This window comes from Boleophthalmus pectinirostris, unplaced genomic scaffold (genome assembly GCF_026225935.1).
Source record: "Boleophthalmus pectinirostris isolate CB_2022bp ecotype Guang Dong unplaced genomic scaffold, ASM2622593v1 HiC_scaffold_16, whole genome shotgun sequence".
NCBI classification, from domain to species: domain Eukaryota; kingdom Metazoa; phylum Chordata; class Actinopteri; order Gobiiformes; family Gobiidae; genus Boleophthalmus; species Boleophthalmus pectinirostris.
The window spans coordinates 2,631,022-2,654,489 of record NW_026571095.1 but is presented as its reverse complement, the minus strand read 5'-3'; the positions used below and the strand labels follow the sequence as shown (position 1 = coordinate 2,654,489).

Here is a 23,468-nt window from a genome sequence, read left to right as displayed (position 1 = left end):
CTTTAAGGTACTGGCAGCTAGGGGTGTGCAAAAATATTGAAATATTGATATATCGTAACGTTTAATATGATGATACAGTATTGATATCATGGGCTGCTGTATCGATATATCACCAACAGTATTTGTTTGTATATTTTACTAAATTATTTAATGAAAGAGATACAGTTGTGTTGTTTGTTTGGAGAAAGGAAACATTTTTATGCAACACATTTGACATTAGGGCTGGTATCATCAAGACTTTGCCGATACGATACATACCTCGATACATAGGCCACGATACAATACATATCTCAATACAGTTCACTTTTGATTCGATATGATATATTTCACACTGATTTGATACGATTCAATAAAAAATAAAGGCTGAGATACTGAGATATTGAGAGGCAGAGATACTAAAAGTCTTTGTTAAGCCAGTTCTTGTGTAAAGTTCATATGAAACCTCAAATCCTCAAAACAGTGAAAATGTCAAATGTGTCGCATAAACGAGTTTCCTTCCTCTAAACAAGCAACAAAACTGTTGCTGTAACAAACTAATTTAGTAAAATATATCAAAAAATACTCTTGGTGATATATCGACACAGCAGCTAACGATATTGATACTGTATCATCACATTAAACAATATGATATACTGATATTTTGATATTTTTGCACACTCCTATTTGACATTTTCACTGTTTTGAGTAAAATGGGTGATTTTCATGTTCACTTTGCACAGACTTAGTGGATTAATAAAGACTTTAAGTATCACAGCTATGAGTTAGCCTTTGTTATTACTAGGGGTGTAATGATATCCAAGTCTCACGATACGATATCGTCACGGTATGAACCTGTAAAACTGTTAATATACTACTTTTTCCTCTTAAAATGTTTTGACAAGACTTAATCCAAAGAACTAAGACTTAAAAGTGTAAGAACTGTTATTTCTTCTTGTAGTCTGCACTGAAATGGAGCAAAGGATCATGGTCTATGTAGTTCCCTGTTTTTTTTTTAGCTATTGCTGCACCATAACTCTTCATTTAAGCAAAGAGACTTGTAATTCGATATATTGTGATGGTCCACGATATTATTGTGAGAACTTTGACGATACGATATCACGATATCACAATATTTAATTTATTGTTACATCCCTAATTAAACGATGTGATATACTGATATTTTGATATTTTTACACACTCCTATTTGACATTTTCACTGTTTTGAGTAAAATGGGTGATTTTTTATATTAACTTTGCACAAACTTAGTGGATTAATAAAAACTTTTAGTATAACAGTCTTGAGTTTGTCTTTGTTTTTTACTAAACCGTATAGATTTAAAATATATGGTATTGAATTGAAAGAGCACTGTATCGAAAAACATATCGTATCGCTGCCTATGTATCGTATCGGCAACTTCTTAATGATACCCAGGCCCTAGTGGACACCTTCTTTATGCCCCTTAGTGCAGCTTTATCCTTATACTGTATCTCCAGCTGTGAATATGAGGCAGGTGTGTGTACTGAACAAACACACACATACACACACAAACACATAAGTGCATGAGTCGGCTTCAGCGCACAAAAAGCAGGAGGGGAACACAACAGGAGCAGGAGGAGCGGGGCTTTCCCTCCTGCTCACCCTGGACACCTGCTCCCCGCGCACAAACACACGCACAAAACAAACGTTTAAAATCAGGATCACAGCGTCGTTCTGGTGCGGTGCTGCTGCTGACGAGAGAACAGGTGTAGTGGCATTCGGTTTGGATAGGCAAATCTCAAAACAAGAAGCGCATGACCTCATCGGAGCAGACAACAGACAACAGAGGTGTCTAGCCAAGCCTCTGAAAGCGTCTAGCCCAAGGACACAAAAACAATACGCGACGCCAGCAGCAAGGAGTGAGATGATAGCTGTGAGTCACTCGGTTACCACACAGGAATAAATGAAGTATAATTTGAAGTAACTGAAGTTGAAGACTACGTGTACACAATCAGACTGCAAATAAAACTAGAACTAGAACTAAATCAAATTGCCGTATTTTCAGCACAAAAAAAACATGTAAAACCTTTCATTTCATCAAAAAACAACTGCGCGCCTTATAATCCAGAGCGCCTTATATATGAATTTTTTGGGGTGTCTTAGTACGACCTTAGTAAACTACAAAGCCGCACCACTTGCAGCGTTACGGCTCCTGTAGTCAGGAGCATCAGGAGTAATACATACTGTGATTCCTTTTAATATCAAAATGCACCTGTCAAGAGACACGCTTACAACACCGACTTGTGGATGAGAGAAGGAGAACACACATTCAACCAAGACAGGGAGACAGCACCGAGCCACTTACACCACGATCTGCCAATGGATCGTGGACGCCTGGGCTAAGGATCAGTATCAACTGTGGTCCGAGCTTTCACCAAGACCAGAATCATCACTGAACTGCCAGGGAACAGTAACCACACTGACTCGGATAATGACGAGAGGGATGTGGGCGTGCTGGACGCCGTAATCGCCCAAATGTTTAACTCGGACACTGAAGATGAAGAATTTGAGGGATTTCTGGATGAGGAATAAACTGAAAAAGTGAGTGTAATGTGTTATTTTTTGTTATAACTGAACAGTTATGACTTATTGGGAATACACTAACAATTTAGTGTCTCAGACAGTATAACGCATTACAACTGAACAAAGTTGAGAGTTATTGTGAACATGTTAAATAAAGTGTGACTGACTTATCTAACTGTTGTGTTTCGTTTAATGTGCCTTTGGTGCGGTTTATATGTGAAAAAAGTTCGAAAACAGACCATTCAGTGACAGTGCGCTTTATAATCCAGAGCGCCTTATAGTGCAGAAAATACGGTAACACTAGAAATTGGTGAAAAACAATGCACAGAGCTTGGAATGTTCCACAGTATGGCATTAAATTAGAGTATGTAACATTTATTCAAGTATAGGTCTTTATATTGTTAAAAAAAACAACACAGATCTGACTTGTAACCTGTCACCTGCATGTCTCCAAAATATGTAAATAGATGTTTAATGCCATATTGTGGAATATTCTAGCTAAAGTACTACTAATAACATTTCCACGGAGAAGAAAAGCTACATAGTGCAGCTTTAAAGGCAAAACAAACATCAGTCTATTTGTTGATTCACATGGAACAAATTAAAACGAAAATGCAATAAGCTCTCACAAGAAACAGATTCTGAACTCCAAATAGGGATCTGGGAAGAAAAACACATTCAAAATAACAAACAAATCAAAAAAATACGGCAGAAATTATAAAGTAAATCACCAGTGCAAGACCTGAAAAACTGCCGCTCCATAACATTTGACTTATTGCCAAACTCATTTCAGCCCAACTCCGAGCGCTCCCTACGAGAGGCTGCTTCAAACGCACACTGCTGCTGGAGCTTTCTGATGATGCAACCTGTTCGCAAGTCGATTTAAAAAAAAGAAAAAGAAAAAAAAAAAAAAAAAACAGGAAAAAGAAGGAAAATCACAGAGGCTCATCGCACACACGCTCCCCCCTCCCTGCTCTAAACAATGACATCACCTCTTCCAGGAGCATGCGGACGGCGGAGGCAGCTCCACACGAGGACGACGACGACACGAAACGCAAAACACAAAACACAACCTGCTGCGTCGTGAGCTCGCCTCTCCGAGCTGCACTGTGGAACTTTTCTGGCGGAGGGTCCGTCTGTCAAACGCTTTTCTCCGTGGAGATGTTATTGCTTTGTCTGCTCACAGTCAGAATGTCTGTTTTTCTAGATAATGTTGAGCTATAAAACCACCTGTAATTGAATAAATGTAAAGAAGAGCTGTTTAATGTCACACTGGGGAACATTTCAGGCAGAGCAATGATGTATCCATAGTAACAAGCAGGTGACGGACCCCCAACCAAAAAGTTACACAGTGCACCTTTAAATTGATGACAGAGTGGAAAGTATCGAAAATCAGATACTAAGGATGTAACAATAACTGAAATATCGTGATATCGTATCGTCAAAGTCACAATAATATCATGGACCATCACAATATATCGAATCACAAGTCTCTTTGCATAAATGAAGAGTTATGGTGCAACAATAGCTAAAAAAACACAGAACTACATAGACCATGATCCTTTGCTCCATTTCAGTGCAGACTACAAGAAAGAAATAACAGTTTTAAGGTTCTTAGTTCTTTGGATTAAGTCTTGTCAAGGCATTTTAAGAGGAAAAAGTAGCATATTAGCAGTTTTGTTAGACTCCACAAAATAAATATCGCAATAAATATCGTACCGTGAGATGTATATCGTGAAAATATCGTACCAAGAGATTTGGATATTGTTACATCCCTAATCGTGAGAATCACCACCATATCAGGAGGTTTCCCACGATATCGCAATAAATATCATACTGTGAGGTTTAGGGCTGGGTATTGTTAACAAGTTGTCGATACGATAGATACCTCGATGCGCAGTCCACGATATCATCTCGATACAGTGAACTTTTGATTCAATATGATATATTTCAAATCTATTCGATACAGTTCAATAAAAAATCAAGGATAAATCGTGGCTGTGATATTAAAAGTCTTTGTTAAACCACTTCTTGTGCAAAGTGAATATGAAACACAAACATTTTAATCATCAAAACAGTAAAAATATCAAATGTGTTGCATAAGTGAGTTTCCTTCCTCTAAACAAGCAACAAAACTGTCGCTGTAACAAAATTATTTTGTTAAATACACCAAAAAATACTCTTGGTGATATATCAATACAGCAGCCCACGATATCGATACTGTATCATCACATTAAATGATACAATATAACGATATTTCAATATTTTTGCACACCCCTAGTGAGATTCATGCTGATATTGTATTGTGAAACTTGGATATCGTTACACCCTTATCAGATACTAATCGATACTAAACTCAAATCGAAACTAGATACTCATTTGAAGAAGCTCTAGAATGATCTTTAGCTGTGTCAGACCAAATATGCGCTCATGGACCACTACGGAACCTTACACGGATACAAAACCACATGGGAATATTAAAAAAAGTACTACGATTTAATGTTGGAAATTACATCCTTTTGTCTAAATAAATCGTGGTGGTGTTGGAATCAGTATTGAGTATCGAGTCTGAAATTTTAGTACGATGACAACACTACAACAGAGACAGAGGAATAAAAGAACAGAATGAAGTTTGAGAGAAAGAGAGACAGAGACAGGTAGAGCGGGAGAGTTAAGTGCTTTTGTCTTGTTGGGGTAAACGAGATATGAAAATGACACCAAATTAAAGGTGCGTTATGCCACTTTCACGGTGGAGAGGCTGTTGTCATGGAGATGTGATTGCTTTGCCTAGAATGTTCCATAGTATAGAATTAAACTTGTCCATCTTGCATTTATTCAGTTCCACGTGTTGCTCAAAATGACCTTGTAAAACCTGGATTCGTTTCTTAGAGCGATGGGCTCATGTTTCCGTAGATCTGACCTATAATTTGGCCTAGGAACGTAAAATTCTTGTTTCCATGGTAGGGATGGATAAAAAGGTTAGACAATAATCATTCGTGGGATATTTTATATAATCAATAACAAAAATAATCACCATTTTATGACCAGAATGTGCAGAAAAAAGCCACTTAACCATAAATTTCTCTTCTAGATCATTGTTGTTTTCACTTATAACAACGTACAACACTATAACAGTTGTTTAAATATGGAACTTGTGTATAATATTTAAATTATAATTATTAATATTCATAAAAATATTGAACTGTCAGCAACTTCAATCATAATTATCGTGATATAATCTCAATTATTTTGGACGTGATAATCAACACCAAATTTCAATGTCGTCCCCTTCCTTTTCTATGGAGATGGAATGTTTCACAGGGAGGCATTAACTTTCACGTTGGACCATTTGCCAGGAAAGTTACACAGTGCATCTCTGAAGTACCATAAAATTAAAAAAAATGTTAACAGAATTTTAAAATTGTACATATATCGGTCACACCTGAATATAAGCCGCAGGTGTCCACGTCTTCAAGAACGTTTTCAAGTTCAGTTCGTCTGCTTTTATCGCCTCTGAAAACTTTTGTCGTCTTTTTGCGTTGAGTCAGTTCGTCACGCTGCCGTTTCCAAAATCTCACCATCGACTCACTGATGTCGAGCTCACGTGCAACAGCTCTGTTTCCTTCTTCCACAGTCACATCAACTGACTTTAACGCAAAAGCTTCATCATCTGCATTTCTTTGTGTGTTTTCCATGAGGAGGGTGTGTGTATGAAGCACAAAATAACTGTTCAAAACACAATCAAACCCCCATCTCTCCCCACGCTCTACTGCACATGTCTCCTGCAGAAAGAGTCTCTGTTCTGTCTGTATCATGTCAGTGTGTTGGAGGATTTCAGCAGATTTCAGACTCTCTGGGGGCGGGGCTAGTTCTGTCAATCAGGTATGAGTGGATGTGCGGCTACTGAAGTTTGAGATGTTTCTTCTCGTCATTTACACACACGGGTAACACGTATCCCTCTCACTAATGTTCATTTTACATCATAACTTATTTTATCACACGGTGATAAACTATTTGAGTGCACTGACTAGTGTAGCAACTTCATGTTAACCCTAGATCCACCCACAGACAGCGGTATTTTCTGCACTCAGGCTGCACGTATCTGCTGTGTTGCCAAACCATAGACTGTATATATGAATGGACAATGTGCCAAACAAAGAATCTGTCCATATATTAACGTCAGCATTTCAGGTTCATGCAGCTAAAACCTGGAACAGTCTTCCTGAACATGTGAGACAGGCCTTTTCTTTGACGCTGTTTAAATCCAGACTCAAAACATTTCTGTTTAACTGTGCATATAACTGAAAGGTTTTCCTTCCGCACTCTCTCTCCAATTTATGTCTCTCTTTTTTATTTTAATCTTTATGATTATTTATGTTTTGATTTGTTTTTATTATGATTTTAATGTATTTCTTATTCTGTAAAGCACTTTGAATTACTTTGTGTACGAATTGTGCTATACAAATAAACTTGCCTTGCCTTGCCTATATTAACCACATTGTTTTATTAGCCGCAGGATTCAAAGTGTGAGAAAAAAGTAGTGGCTTATAGTCCGGAATTTACGGTACACTTCAAGAAAATATCAAAATATTACAGCTCTAAGTTAATCAAGCAGTGCTCCAAAGTTATTCTTCACTCATCCCAAGTGCTTTTCAAAACTCTCAGAGACCTGGACAAAGTAAATCTAATAACAACTATCACGATAACTGCACATTTCCTGATTCTCACACAATAGAACGCTTTATAATTAGACGCAGACAGTACACGGTGGATTTATTTTAAGTCGCATTGTCATTTGAAAAACTGCTGCTGTAACGCCAACAGTGCCCTCTGACTACAACGACTACCTATTAACCAGCTGCTCATAATGTTTTGCATGATCTGCTCGATAAAGATTTAAAATTCAAATGAACAGATGAAAGTGACACTGGTGGACTTTACAGCAGAGTCAAGTTCTTTTGGCCCGGGTGGAAATTGAAATGTCAGTGTGATTAGACGTTAATGACATTTCGCGTGTGCGTAGAGGTGCAGAGGGGAGCTGTCGCCGAGCGCATCCATATTCATGAGGACAAACAACACGGTGATTGACAGGTGAAGGGGCGGGGGCAGGTGTCGCTGTTGGCCAATGAGGAGACGCTAAAGTTTCAGGAAGCTGCGAGTCTGAAAGTTGAAAAGTCCACAGCAGAGATGGGCACGAAGGAATCAAATTTAGTTATTTCAGTAGTAATTTAAGGCCGAGTACTTCTCAGACACCATACTTTTACTCCTACTTGAATCACATTAAGAAGTAAAAGTACTCTCACTTGAGTAAAAGTTTTAGTGGGTCTACAAATGACAAAAGCGTAATGTTGACAATACGAAATTATTTGAACATTTGTGTTTCTTGCACTGCTCGTTCAGAGTCACTTTTTCTCATTTTTGTGGTCAAATCTTGTGCAATATTTAAAGGTGCCCTATGTAACTTTTCTATGGAGATGTCACTGCTCTGCTTGGAATGTTCCACAGTGTGACATTAAACAGATCTACTTTACTTTTATTCAATTGCAGGTGGTTTTATTGCTCAAAAATACCTACAAAAACAGACCTTCTGACTGTGAGCGGGGTCGCCTCTCCACAGATCTGACCTGTAACTTGCTCTGGTTTGGTCTCCATGACGATAGAAAGGTTTAATACCATACTGTGAAACATTCCAGACAAAGAAATAACATCTCCACGGAGAAAAGTTACACCTTTAACACTACAGTATCTTCAAATTATAAATACAACTTCCAATTTTTTACTTTCATGGAGCATCACTTTGTACTTCTACTTGAGTATTACTATTTTGAAGTAACTTTACTCTTACTTGAATACTATTTTTGGCTCCTCTATCCATCTCTGCTCTTTGGACCCACACAAATTGAAAACCACGAGTCATTTGATTCTAAAAAAGTGAAATTTGGAGTAAATCGCAGATGTTTTGTCATGGTTTATACTCGTGCAATTACTTAGACCTATTCACAATTTTCATGAACCAAAATCTGGTACAACTTTATGATCAAATTCTAAACTCTCGACCAGCAAAAGAAAGGCAGTCCATAGTATAAAAGTGAGTTTAATGTTCCTGGACTGGTCAGTCACTGCACTGTCTCAATCCACCATTAACCTGGAGGGTCCAAAGGTCGAACCACGCCTCCCGCTGTCACCGAGCAACCCGCGCCATTCCAACCGCGGCTGATGAAAAGAAAGGCTTTGTTTCTATGGCGACCGGTCCCTATCAATAATGGCAGTCCTTATCGATAAACACCATTGCACAGTTCGTTTAAGATTAGACGGATGTAAACAGTCATAAATGACAAGTTTACGCTTCTTTTTGGTTAAGATTCACCGGCATGATTCCATGGAAGAAGGAAGTTCAAATCATACTTCGGAACCTTTCATTATATTATAGCCAAACAAACAACACGATGCAAGTTTTTCAGTGCAATAAAAACACCCAAAATGAAATCTGATCATTTGTTCATTCGTTTTTCAATATTAAACCAAAAATAAGAAAACGAAAAAAACAACAGTTTTCTTCATTATTTGTCTCCAAAACTAAAATGAAAAAATGGATAACAATTTTTTATTTTTTTTTTTTTCAATTTTGTTTTTAAATGAATAATGGGGGGAAAAAACGGATAACTGCCGTTTCCGTGACTTAAACTGCGCTGCCGGACTTTTGCACTGCATATGGACTGAACTAGGACTAAACCCAAGGACTAAACCAGGCCAGGGACCAGACAGGGACCAGACCGGGACCAGGAGTGAGATCGGGCTGAGACCGGGACAAGAACAGAACTGAGACCAGGAACAGGACCAGGACCAGGACTGAGACCGGGACCAGACCAGGACCAGACCAGACCAGGAACCAGACCGGGACTGAGACCGGGACTGAGACCGGGACCAGACCAGGACCAGGACCAGGACTGAGACCTGGACTGAGACTGGAACCAGACCAGGATTGAAAACGGTTTAGTCCTGGTTTAGTCTTGTTTTAATCCTGATTCAGTCCTGGTTTATGTCACAGAAACGGCTGTTATCCATTTTTTTTTCCATTATCCATTCAAACAACATTCGACAACTGAAAAAACAAATCATTCTCCATTTTTTCATTTTAGTTTTGGAGACAAATAATGAAGAAAACTATTGTTTTTTCATTTTCTTATTTTTGCTTTTATATTGAAAAACGATTGAACAAATGACACACAGACTGAAGTTCATTTGGTCGTCCGATAATTTCTGTTATTATGTTCTTTTTTCAGACAGAGGAAGAGCGCTAGTGAGCAGTAGAAACTGTCAGGTATGAAAACAAACTCTTGGTCTGAAAAAAGATCCTAATAACAGAAATCTGAGTCTGTTTTGGAGCTAAAAAGTACTGCATAAATACTGAAGCTTTTATCATAAAATTGAATCAAATCAACTGGACGTACTAATCTTTGCAGACAACAAAACTACCAGTTGATTTGAGCCAATTTCTTGATAATATCTTATTCCTTGGCATCTAAAAATCTGCTTTGATAAATACTGTCATTTAAAAGTATAAAATAAATTGTGAGATACAGGACGTCTCATGTGCATCATCCAATCACATGCTACTTTTTCATCTCAAACAATCACCATTCAGTCCACTCATATAAACCATTTCAGCCACAACCATCCACCCTCCTCTTCCTCTTCACCGCAGCAGCAAGAACCACCAGCCTCCTCAGCCTCTCCAGTTTAGTGACAAAGTTTATCAATACAAAAACTATTAATTCGGTGTCAGTTCTAGTGCTGTCATCGTACAAAAATGTCCCTTTCTTTAGACAACAGAATGTGATTTTAAACATTAAATCGTAGTATTTTCTTTTCTATTCCCATGTCGCCTTATATGTGTGTAATCCTCAGTGGTCCATGGGTGTATACTAGTCTATGTGCTCTTATACTTGTTCTGATACAGCTCAAGATTAGGGGTGTAACAATATCCAAGTCTCACGATACAATATTGTCACGGTATGAACCTCACGGTACGATTTTTACTGTGATATGGTGGGAAAGCTCACGATATTCTACATAATAACAAGACTGACATTCTAAAATACTTTGACCAGTCATTGGGTACAACATTTATTGTCATATTCTAGGGCTTTAACGATATCCAAATCTCACAGTACGATATTATCATGATATGCTTCTCACAGTACAATATTTATTGCGATATTTTAAAGACGCAACTAATTAAAGATGGGACACTTTTTTGCTTTTAAAATACCCTGACAAGATTTTGGTGTGAATTATTACCATTTAAATCCCAAGAATTCAAGTAAAAAACATATTTCTTCATGTTGTCTGTGCTGAAATGAATCATGGGATATGTAGTTCTCTATGTTTATAAGCTGTTGCTACTATAAAACCTGCATTTAAACAAAAAAAAACTTGTGATTCGATATATTGCGATATTTGTGGAGGCAACAAAACTAAATATCCAAAGAACTAAGACTTAAAAGTGCTTACAACTGTTATTTCTTCTTGTAGTCTGCACTGAAATGGAGCAAAGGATCATGGTCTATGTAGTTCTGTCTTTTTTTTTGCTGTTGTTGCACCATAACTCTTAATTTAAGCAAAGAGACTTGTAATTTGATATATTGTGATGGTCCATGATATTATTGTGAGACTTTTGATACGATATCACGATATTTTGATTATTGTTACATCCTTACTCAGAAAAGGTTCATTTCTGTCCTGTGAATGTGACTTTTTTAGGATTGATAACAACTCAAATGAGTACCTAGTTTCGATACTAGTTTTAGAATCGATTAGTGTTCGATTTGAACCCCTTTTGACAAGCCCGGTGAGCGTAAGTGCCTCGTAAACAAACAGCCCTCGCGTCTGTAATCGATTACATTCTATCTCCTCGCGGTTCGACGCCGAATCCGTGCGAGACAAAGTGGCAGTGGACGTTCTGGTGTGGGTCGTTTAGGGTGATGGAGATGGAGGAGGAGGAGGAGGAGGAGGGGGGAAAGAGAAAGAGGGTGTAGGGGCGGAGCTTAGTACTAAACCAGGTTAGGTGAGGACACTGTCGGAGGAAATGCTGCAGCAGAAAAGAAAACAGCTAAATAAACCTGAAATGCTGTGTAGGCCGTGTTGGTTTCACAGCGCTTCTTGTCTTGGAGGACTTTTTGATATTTTCGCCGAGCAGAAACAGCAGATAATGGCTGTGTCTGTGTGTGTGTGTGTGTGTGTGTGTGTGTGTATGTGTGTGTGTGTCATGTTGAAATCTCTGCTTTTATTTTTAGACTTTTCTATTTATCTAGTTTTCATATCTTAAAGGGGCTATACCTCATTTGTGTCATGTAATAAAGTAAAAATAGTTCTTGGCTTCAGTGCAGATAAGCAGCTAACGGGGTCAAAATGAGGCGGCTTCTTTGTCTGGAATGTTTCACAGTATGGCATTAAACCTTTCTATCGAGGTGTAGGCCAAAGCACACTATGATACAAGTCAGATTTGTGGAGAGGCGTCCAGGCTCACAGTCAGAATGCCTGTTTTATTTTGGGGGTTTTTAGGTATTTTAAGATATAAAACCAAGTTCCAAGTTTAGTCTTAGTTTACTCCTGGTTTAGTCCCGGTTTGGTCCTGGTTTAGTCCTGGGATAGTCCTGGGTTAGTCCTGGTTTAGTCCTTGCTTGGCACTGGTTTAGTCTTTACTTAGTCTGGGTTTAGTCCTAGTTTAGTCCTGGTTTAGTCATGAGTGAATTCTGTTTTAGTCTAAGTTTAGTCTTAGTTTAGCCCTGGTTTAGTTCTAGTTCAGTCCTGGTTTAGTCCTGGTTTAGTTCTGCTGCAGTCCTCCAAACTTAATGGAAGATTAGAGTTGGTAATTCGTCCTGGATTTAGACCTGGTTTAGTCCTGGTTTAGTCCTGGTTTGGTCCTAATTTAGTCCTAGTTCAGTCCTTGTTTGGTAATGGTTTGTTTGGTCCCGATTTAGTTCAAATCCTGATTTAGTCCACTTATGGAACTGGTTTAGTCCTGGTTTGGTCCTGGTTTAGTCCAGATCCTGATTTAGTTTACATTTAGACCTCGTTTAATCTTGGTTTAGTCCTGGGTTTTTCTTGGTTTAGTCCTGGTTTAGTAGTTTACAATAAACCAACCTGTAATTGAATAAATATAATCAATGTGTGACGGTGGAGCTGTTTAATGTCACACTGTGGAACATTCCAGGTAGAGTAATGACATACCAGACCAAAAAGTTACACAGTGCAACTATAAGATACATATAAAGTATGGGATCGGTGTAAATTTGTCCACAGTTTTATGGAGAAGGTGCTTTGTTTTAATCACGTATGCATTGTAAAAATGTGGTTTTAATAACAATAACTTCATTTTATATTTGTTTATTTTACTTTTATAGTGTAGTTGTAACAAAATCAATGTTTTCTAGACTTTGGTGACCTAAAGAGCTCGTTGTTGCTCATTGTAGTATCATAAACTTATAAAAGAGACCGCACAGGTTAAAGATTAAATATGAGCCGTGACATTTACTCCACAAATTGAATGAGATGAAATGATGCAAATAAAACTAATTTCTTTCAAACTTTCCTAAATCTACAGGAAATCGGGATGTTATGATGCAGCAATAGCTGAAAAAAAAAAAGACTACATAGACCATGATCCTTTGCTCCATTTCAGTGCAGACTACAAGAAGAAATGACAGTTCTAAACACTTTTAAAATTCTTCGGATTAAGTTTTGTCAAGGGATTTTAAGAGGAAAAAGGAGCATATTCACAGTTTTGTTAACCTTCACAAAATATTGCAATAAATATCAGACCATGAGATGTATATCGTGAAAATATCGCACCAAGAGATTTATTGTTACATTCCTAATCATGAGCCTCCCCACTATTAGGGGTGTGCAAAAATATCGGAATATTGATATATTGTATTGTTTAATGTGATGATACAGTATCGATATCATGGGCTACTGTATCGATATGTCACCAAGAGTATTTTTTACGTGTGTTTTACAAAATTATTTTGTTACAGTGCTACAGTTTTGTTGCTTGTGGAGTGAAAGGAAACTAATTTATGCAACAAATTTGACATTTTGACACTGTTTTGAGGATTAAAATGTTTGTGTTTCATATGAACTTTGCACAAGAAGTGGTTTAACAAAGACTTTTAGTACCACAGCCACGATTTAGCCTTTTTTTTTAATTGAACTGTATCGAATCCATTTGAAATATATCATATCGAATCGAAAGTGCACTGTATCGAGATATGCATCATATCGTGGCCTGTGTATCGAGGTATGTATCGTATCGGCAACTTCTTAATAATACCCAGCCGTACCCACTATATCATGAGCTTTCCAACAATATCGCAATAAATATTGTACAGTGAGGTTCATACTGTGAAGATATCGTATCGTGAGATTTGGATATCGTTACACCTCCAATGCGAAACACTGAAAATGAGTATCATAAACATAAAAAAGGATAATATATACACACAGAAAAAAATAAAATGAAGCAAATCCAAAAATGAAAGCTATATTTAGGAAACAAAAAATGTCTAAGATGCTTCAAAGCCCTCGGTGATCTCCTAGAGTCGAGGGGGAGGGTCACTGAGACGTCTAAACGCTGGATCTGGGTCAGGAGGGCCATGGTACAGAAGTGTGCGTGGTGTGTGCGTGTGTATGTGATGTAAATAATGCAGCCGGGCATGTGACCCCAATTTTAGTCAGAGCGAGATGTATAGGAATATTCTAGAAGTCTGATGAGAGCGTCGGGCTACAGAGGAATGAAAGAATGATGAAGAATCGAAATATGAATGATGCAAACTAGAAATTGGCAAAGACTTAAGTCATAATTTCCAGTCCAGTGTGCAATTAGTGTCATGAACTGAAGCAGCAACTTTGTATGCAGTGTAGTTCATACTCTGTGCCCCATCTTGCCCAATAGCACAACAAAAGTATGCAATTCTAGAGTCGTGAATTGAGCCAGCAACTTTTCACGCTTCTCTGAGTTCATCTGAAGGAGCGGAGCAGCGTCGTGTACGTCTGCAGTCAGCTGATAAAATCACTTCCCCTCTCTCCCTCTCTCCTCCACTCAATCTCTCTCTCGTCTTCTCCTTCACTTTCTCCTTCTCTCACTCCTCCTTCTCTCCTTCTCTCCTCCTCTCCTTCTCTCCTCCTCTCCTCCTCTCCTTCTCTCCTCCTCTCCTTCTCTCCTCACGGGCGACTCTGGGAAACTCAGAATCCAAAAAGCTGAAACGTGAAACTGTCTGTGGGATTGACTCATGTGAGCTCCTGCAGTAAAAATACACACATTTACACAACACAGTGGCACCAGGACATACTTTAGAATAGTAGTAGTAGTAGTGATGGTAGTAACAGTAATAGTAGTAGTAGTAGTAGTAGTAGTAGCAGTAGTAGTAGTAGTAGTAGTAGTAGTAGTAGTGGTGGTGGTAGTAGTAGAAGTAGTAGTTGTAGTTGTTGTAGTAGTTATAGTAGTAGCTGTAGTAGTTATAGTAGTAGCTAGTAGTAGTAGTAGTAGTAGTAGTAGTAGTAGTAGTAGTAGTAGTAGTAGTGGTGGTGGTAGTTCTTGTAGTAGTAGTTGTTAGTAGTAGTAGTAGTAGTAGTAGTAGTAGTAGTAGTGTTGGTAGTAGTAGTAGTAGTAGTGTTGGTAGTAGTAGTAGTAGTAGTAGTAGTAGTAGTAGTAGTAGTAGTAGTAGTAGTAGTAGTAGTAGTAGTAGTAGTAGTAGTAGTAGTAGTAGTAGTAGTAGTAGTAGTAGTAGTAGTAGTAGTAGTAGTAGTAGTAGTAGTAGTAGTAGTAGTAGTAGTAGTAGTAGTAGTAGTAGTAGTAGTAGTAGTAGTAGTAGTAGTAGTAGTAGTAGTAGTAGTAGTAGTAGTAGTAGTAGTAGTAGTAGTAGTAGTAGTAGTAGTAGTAGTAGTAGTAGTAGTAGTAGTAGTAGTAGTAGTAGTAGTAGTAGTAGTAGTAGTAGTAGTAGTAGTAGTAGTAGTAGTAGTAGTAGTAGTAGTAGTAGTAGTAGTAGTAGTAGTAGTAGTAGTAGTAGTAGTAGTAGTAGTAGTAGTAGTAGTAGTAGTGTTGTAGTAGTAGTAGTAGTAGTAGTAGTAGTAGTAGTAGTAGTAGTGTTGGTAGTAGTAGTAGTAGTAGTTAGTAGTAGTAGTAGTAGTAGTAGTGTAGTAGTGTGTAGTAGTAGTAGTAGTAGTGTAGTAGTAGTAGTAGTAGTAGTAGTAGTAGTAGTAGTAGTAGTAGTAGTAGTAGTAGTTGTAGTAGTAGTAGTAGTAGTAGTAGTAGTATTGGTAGTAGTAGTAGTAGTGTTGGTAGTAGTAGTAGTAGGCAAGGCAAGGCAAGTTTATTTGTATAGCACAATTCGTACACAAAGTAATTCAAAGTGCTTTACAGAATAAGAAATACATTAAAATCATAATAAAAACAAATCAAAACATAAATAATCATGAAGATTAAAATTAAAAAAGAGAGACATAAATTGGAGAGAAGACTGCGGAATGAAAACCTTTCAGTTATTTGCACAGTTAAACAGAAATGTAGTAGTAGTGTTGGTAGTAGTAGTAGTAGTAGTAGTAGTAGTGTTGGTAGTAGTAGTAGTAGTGTTGGTAGTAGTAGTAGTAGTAGTGTTGGTAGTAGTGTTGGTAGTAGTAGTAGTAGTAGTAGTGTTGGTAGTAGTGTTGGTGGTAGTAGTAGTAGTAGTAGTAGTAGTAGTAGTAGTAGTAGTAGTAGTAGTAGCGTTGGTAGTAGTAGTAGTAGTAGTAGTAGTAGTAGTAGTGTTGGTAGTAGTAGTAGTAGTAGTAGTAGTAGTAGTAGTAGTGTTGGTAGTAGTAGTAGTAGTGTTGTTGGTGGTAGTAGCAGTAGTAGTAGTAGTGTTGGTAGTAGTAGTAGTAGTGTTGGTAGTAGTAGCAGTTGTAGTAGTAGTAGTATTGCACTGAAAAACACGTGTCTTTACTGTGAGTGAGCTTGCCTCTCCACAAACCTCACTCTTATTTGACCAGGAGGGAGGCTTCATCCTGCTTGTTTCCATGGTAACACTGTTTCTTTAGCTAGAACAGTGTAGTTTTACTTGTGGATAAAGTATAAAGTATGACATGTATTAGTATTAGTACTTTTTTAATATGCGGCAGTAGTGTGACTTGTGTGTACTTAAATGTCTACTATAGGCTATATACTCTATACATCCAGTACCCAAAAGTTGTAGTACCATTCCTGTAGTACACATTTGTAGTAGTAGTAATTAAATTCCAGTTTTATGGCTTAAGTTGGGAGGCGAGTGGACGGCTAATGTAGAAATCAATAGTCTTTAGACGCTCACTGAGTAATGGTTTAAAATGGGAGGGTCATGTGACCAGTGACAGCCAATCAGCACGCAGGACACAGGACGGGCCTTTCACCAAAATATCACAGAAGAGTCCAAGAGGATACGGACATTTAAGAGTCCAGCTTTAATCCTGGATTTACTGAGTCCTCTTTAGTCCTGGTTTAGTTCTGGTTTAGTCCTGAGTGAGTTCTGTTTTGGTCTAACTTTAGTCTTAGTTTAGCCCTGGTTTAGTTCTAGTTCAGACCTGGATTAGTCCAGGGTTGGTCCTGGTTTATATTTGGTTAAGTCCTAGTTTAGTCCTGGTTTGGTTGGTCCTGGTTTAGTTTAAATCCTGATTTACTCCACTTATGGACCTGATTTGATCCTGGTTTAGTCCAGGTCCAGAGATGGTTTAATCTTGGTTTAGTCCTGGGCTAGTTATGGGTTTGTCTTGGGTTTGACTTGGTTTAGTCCTGGTTTGGTTAGTCCTGGTTTGATCCTGGTTTAGTCCAGATCCTGATTTAGTCCACGTTTAGATCTGGTTTAATCTTGGTTTAGTCCTGGACTATTCCTGGGTTTTTTTCTTGGTTTATTCCTGGTTTGGTCCTGATTTGGTCCTGGTTTAGTCCTGGTTTGATCCTGGTTTAGTCCAGGTCCAGAGCTGGTTTAATCTCGGTTTAGTCCTAGTCTGGGTTTGTCTTGGGTTTGACTTGGACTAAACCAGGACTAAACCAGGTTTAGTCCTGGTTTAATCCTGGTTTGATCCTGGTTTAGTCCTTGTTTAGTCCTGAGCTAGTTCTGGGTTTGTCTTGGGTTTGACTTGGTTTGGTCCTGGTTTGATCTTGGTTTAGTCCTGGGCTAGTTCTTGTCTTGGGTTTGACTTGGTTTGGTCCTGGTTATTGCGTCCTTCTGTGTAGTATGTGTATTATCATTAGACGCCCCTAGTGGTGAGTCCCTGTCAGTGCAGCACCTGTTCTTGTGGGTCTGGGTGTGGTCCAGGACCTGTAATATCTGGACCGCTCAGGGCTAAGTCCTGGTTTAGTCCTGTAACACTGGACACATTTAGAGCAGAGGAATAGTTACAGTTTAGATTAAATTACATTAATAGTGAATAGGACGCCCCAAGCAAAGCACAGGAAAGGACAAAGGTGTAAAATGTCTCAGATTAAGTAGTAGTCTCTGTTACTCTCAGTGTATCACTTAGAAAAACATAAATACTGGATTTACTTAGGAAAGGTTCACTGCAAAACACAAACAATTCCAGTCTCTTCTTGTTATGTTCTGTTTAACCTGGCAGCGCTGTGCATGACTCTCTCTCTCGACATGCATGTTCTGAAATACACTGGCTAATCTTTTAATCTTATAATAATATTTGGTCATATTTGTCACAGGAAATGTTAAAACCGTCCCTTAATAATTCTGCAGTGATACGGTTCAGAACAAAGTAACAGTGTCAACAGTGGAAGAACTCGCTCATAACCTGATCTCACAACATGACCCTGGAGTGAAGATCCAAACACACCTCCTGATCCAAGGCTTCTAAGAACAGCCCTGGTGCACACTGCACAGTGCACACTGTACACTGTACACTACACACTGTACACTACACACTGTACACTACACACTGTACACTACACACACACTGTACACTACACACTGTACACTACACACTGTACACTACACACTGTACACTACACACTGTACACTACACACTGTACACTACACACTGTACACTGTACACTGTACACTACACACTGTACACACTACACACTGTACACTACACACTGTACACTACACACTGTACACTACACACTGTACACGATTAAAGTTTGCTCCAGTTTTGCAGACATGTTTGAAGTGGATGTTGTTTCTGTGGGAAAGAACTATGAAATGACAAGACTATGAAAATATGTCACTCCTCCAAGTGTGCACACTCCAGCAGCTCACTCCAGCTGAGTCCAGTCCCATCTTCATGTTGACTTCACAAAAACATCTCGTCTAGACCGCGTTCCCCGCGGCTGTCACAGCTCCAAAGCCACACACACACACACACACCGCGGACACCACGCCACATCGCCCCGAGATCTCCCCGGGATCTCACTCCCAAACGTGAAGTTCGCCCGTGAGCGGACCGACCGCAGCCGCCCAGCGTGCACTCACCTTCGGATAACTCCAGCTCCAGCTCGGCCAGTCGGGCCCGGACCTCCGCGGGAAGAGCCACCGAGTCCCGGTCCGCCATTCCGCCGGTAAAAGCGCCTCCTTCTCCGGGCTTTTCACTCCTCAAGGCGCCGCTTAATCCAAATATCCACAGAGAAGAGTCCAGACTCAGACTGAGAGCGGAGCCGCGCCGCTCCAACTGTCCGCGCCGTGTCCGCGCTGTCAACGCGCGGCAGGAGCGCGCCGGAAGCGGAGCGAGCGCGGACCTTCACAATAAGAGAAAAAGAGAATAAACCTACAGGATCACGGAGCTGCTAAAACATGAACACATCTTTCGAGACGGACATAATCATCCACAGTTTGAATTTAAACAGGAAGATTTGATCCACGGGGTGCTGCTGCTCTTGTCCCCGCTGCACTGTGACTTCTTATGAAGTTTGAAGTGGGTTATAATGTGAGTGAACGGCAGGAGGGCGGTGCGCTGGGACACAACAATTACAACTATGTGCTGCTATATGAGCCACAACCTTTACCTTATAAAAGAACAGAGTCAGGGTCATAATCTGCTAGAGTTAATCAGTTATACCTCGACCTAATTGTCAATGAACACGCATTTAGAAGTGTCCGTGTTAAAGTGCCCTGTTGGCTAATGCTGATTGTCATGCCTGTGCAAAAAGTGTGTTTAAACATTGAAAATTAATCAACTAACCAAGTCCCTCTGTCCCCTTCTCTAGGACAATGTGAGTGGAATAGAATTTGCCTGACACTCTCTGGGTTCAACAGGTGCTTTGGAGTGCTCTTATTGTGAAAGGTGTGTTTCCTGCCGGCTGTTTTCCATCAGGGTTTGAAAGTGACTGGGAATATTCACTGGAAACAGATGGACAACAAACGGATCTGTTTATCTCAGTGACTTCACCCACTCTGGCATTTTCAGTTTTAACTACGCTCCATGATTTTAGAACATTACCGCTCGTGTTTCCTTTGCGCAATCAAAACAGCGCTCCGTGATGCGTTTAAGACACAAAAATAAACTGTAATCAAGACACTTTGAAACTACATTTTGCTGATCATAATGACATAACTGTTAATATGCATTTTCCAAATCACAATGTGTTGTTTTGCTCGTCTCTTTGCCGCCACTTTTGTTATTAATTAGGGTCTATGTTACACTGCCCTCTGGCGGCTAAACGCAAACACTGCATAGAGTCTCCATAAATCAGTGTTTGGGAAGTTTAGCTCTAAAAAATATATATATGGAAATATATTGTAAACATTTGCATCTGATGTGAGTAATCTGATTTCTTTTTCTGACTATTTATTGTTTATATAAATGTTTTATGTTCCGCATCAAAATAGTTAAATCATGTTCTGTTTGCAGATGATACCACCCTCTGCTGCTCAGGCGAACACCACACACAGCTTTTTCAAATGGTGGAGAGGGAGCTGCAGAAAATTAAAGTCTGGTTTGATATTAATAAATTGTCACTATACATTGAAAAAAAATAAACTTATGATATTTGCAAAACGAAAAAGTACAAAATGATGTACAGATTATGCTCAACGATACACCACTAGAGTGTAGTAAGTCTTTGAAAACAAGGTTTTAGCTGTAGACCATAACTACAGACTGAATTTAAACTGGAAATCACACATATAATAAATTATCCAAAGCAATACATTATCCAAAGTAATCTCAATTATATCTAAATATCAATATATCTTAAATAAAGTCTTTTTATTATATACAACTGGCTGGTAATGTCCGACAGAACCAGCCAGAGGTTGGACCAAGTCATTGTTTTGCAAGTCTCAAGTAAGTCTCATGTCTTTGACTTCAAGTCTAAGTCAAGTCCCAAGTCAAATACAGACAAGTCCAAGTCAAGCCTCGAATCACTGTTATAAGTCCAAGTCAAGTCTAAGTCGTCTGGTTTGAACTTAAAGTCATTTCAAGTCTTTAAACTAAAGTACTAAATATAGCTTAGATTTTTGCAGTTTACATGAATTTTAAGATAAATTGTACTTATAAAGTCATAGTATATTTATGAGTATTTATAGAGTAAATAAGAGTAGTAGTAATTAAAATTTTACATTTTTAAATGTCTTGACAAGATCTTAGTGTGAATCATTACAGTCAGAATAGAAAGAATTCACATTTAAAAGTGCTTCTCAGGTCTTCCCAAGTCACTGACCTTCAAGTCCAAGTCGAGACCCAAGTCTTAGTCCATTTTATCAAGTCAAGTCTAAAGCCCTAAAAATAGTGACTCAAGTCTGACTTGAGTCCAAGTCATGACTTGCAAGTCCCCATCTCTGCTGCTGTTTATATTGAGATTTGGGGCAATACATATAAACCTAATACAAATCCAATCTTTACTTGTAATAAGAGCAATCACATTATCAACTTATAATGAATCAACCAACGTGTTATTTATAAACCTTCAAACTCTGAAATTTTACAATTTGGTCGACCTTTACACTTTAAAAATCATGTTCAAAGTAAACAACACTCTCTTCAAAATCATTACAGAACATGTTCAAAATCCCAGATATGAGCTCAGAGGTGCGGCCATGTTTAACAAAATGAAAATCAGAACATTTTGTTTTTGAAATTTTGTAAATCTGTTAAAGGGGCGAAGCTCTGGAACAACTGTACAGAAGATCCAAAAATGTGCACCACTCTGTTCTATTTTAAAAAGAAGTTTAAATGTGTAACTCTGGACAGACACATGAATTATGAGACTTAGTTTGTGCTGTAGTACTTTGCTGTACTGTTACTGATTTGTTTATTTCTTCTTGCTGTATTTACGAAGATGAACAGGTTTCAAGATGATGCTCTGATAAAGGAATAAAAGGTAGTAAAGGCAGAATAAGATCAAGTTTCAGCCTCCACCTTTTCAGTCTGTGTGTTATAATGTCAGAATACACCTGTGACCCAAATAATTTAATCAATCAGTCCATTTTTTTCTGGCTGTTACATGTAGATTTTGACTAGAAATATGCAAAAACTAAACTGGCAAATATCAGAAAAAGTAAAACAGTATTATCACTTGTCATGTTACTGATACTTGCTCATGCTTTGGAAGCCCTGACCCACATCACACTCATGTCAAAATAAGGTTTGTCAGGATATTGTACATCATTTCTAACTGTCAGTTTACAGGTTGCGTAAGAAAAAAGTTGCTTCCTCACCAGAACTGTCTGATTTAATTTCATTTGTTTCCAGCACAAAGCACATGGCTGTTGTCATGTGTGACTTTACATCAGTGTTTGTCAAAGGCCGTGTCTCTGAAGTGTTCACTCGCCTCCTACAATCCTCATTTCCTCATTTCCTATTGGCTCCAGCACAAAGACGGAACACACCCAAACAGGCAAGTGTGACCATTGCTCTTCTTAAACGTGCATTGTGTAACTTTTCCGGCACAGGGGTTAGCCAAATGCTTTTTTTGTGTGTGTGTGGAAAGGTTATGGCTTTGTCTGGAATGTTTCACAGTATGACATTAATCTTTTTTTATCTTCATGGAGACCAAACCAGACCAAGTTACAGCAGGTCAGATCTGTGGAGAGGCGACCGCTCAGTTTTTCTAGATACAGTATTTTTGAGCTATAAAATCAACTGAATAAATGTAAGGTCGAGCTGTTTAATGTCACACTGTGGGACATTCCAGGCAGAGCAATGACATCTCCATAGAAACAAGCAGGTGATGGATCCCCCCAACCAGAATGTTACACAGAGCAGCTTTAAGAAACTGTATGTAGTCAGATCTTACACAAAACACAACAGAGGACACATAGGAGTTTTTCTCAGTGTATAGACAGTCGATACTTCCTGTGAAAGTTTAGAAGCTTCAGTATTCAAAGGCTGCACTGGCTCTGACTCGTGACTGGCTGCAGATTCTTGGGTTTAAGTAGTCAGGATTCAGATCAGACGCATTTTAGGTTTTTCAGCAGGGAAAATGGCAGCCCAAATGAGAGAGAGGTGATTTCTGCTGAATGTGACTGAATAATCATCTTAAGAACAAAAACACCAAAACATAAATACTGTAAACTATCAGGATGGCATGTCCAGTGTTTCTGTAATTAAGAATAAATCAACACTGCAGTTGTTGTCAATAAAAGCCATATTTGATCTGATCTGGTTACCTGATATCTGGGGGCACACATATAAGTCAGGTTTTGTCCTGCTCAAAAATTGTCCAGTTGACAAATTGAATTTCTGCTTTGCCATGGATTCTACCTGGACGACTGGGAGATTTTAAAAAATCTAGACTAAGGGCAGCCTGCGCCGGACAGAATTTCCAGGAGTATTTCTAGGCAATGCCTCCTGGGCACCTCCCTCGGGCACGTCCCACCAAGGAAGACCCAGGACACGCTGGAGGGACTATGTCTCTGCTGGCCTGGGAACGCCTCGGGGTCCCCCTGTGGGAGCTGGAGGAGCTGGAGGAGCT

The 23,468-nt window shown here is 38.8% G+C and overlaps 1 protein-coding gene across 1 annotated transcript in view; it reads right to left on the bottom strand.

The window, feature by feature from the left end:
• The window catches only part of LOC110153344 (disco-interacting protein 2 homolog C), a 304,174-nt gene extending 284,935 nt beyond the window's left edge, over positions 1–19,239 (bottom strand). The window contains exon 1 of the mRNA XM_055151871.1: positions 19,030–19,239. Within this exon, the coding sequence (XP_055007846.1) occupies positions 19,030–19,108 (79 nt within the window). The 5' untranslated portion in view covers positions 19,109–19,239. The remainder of the gene's footprint in view (positions 1–19,029) is intronic.
• Between the last annotated feature and the right edge of the window lie 4,229 nt (positions 19,240–23,468).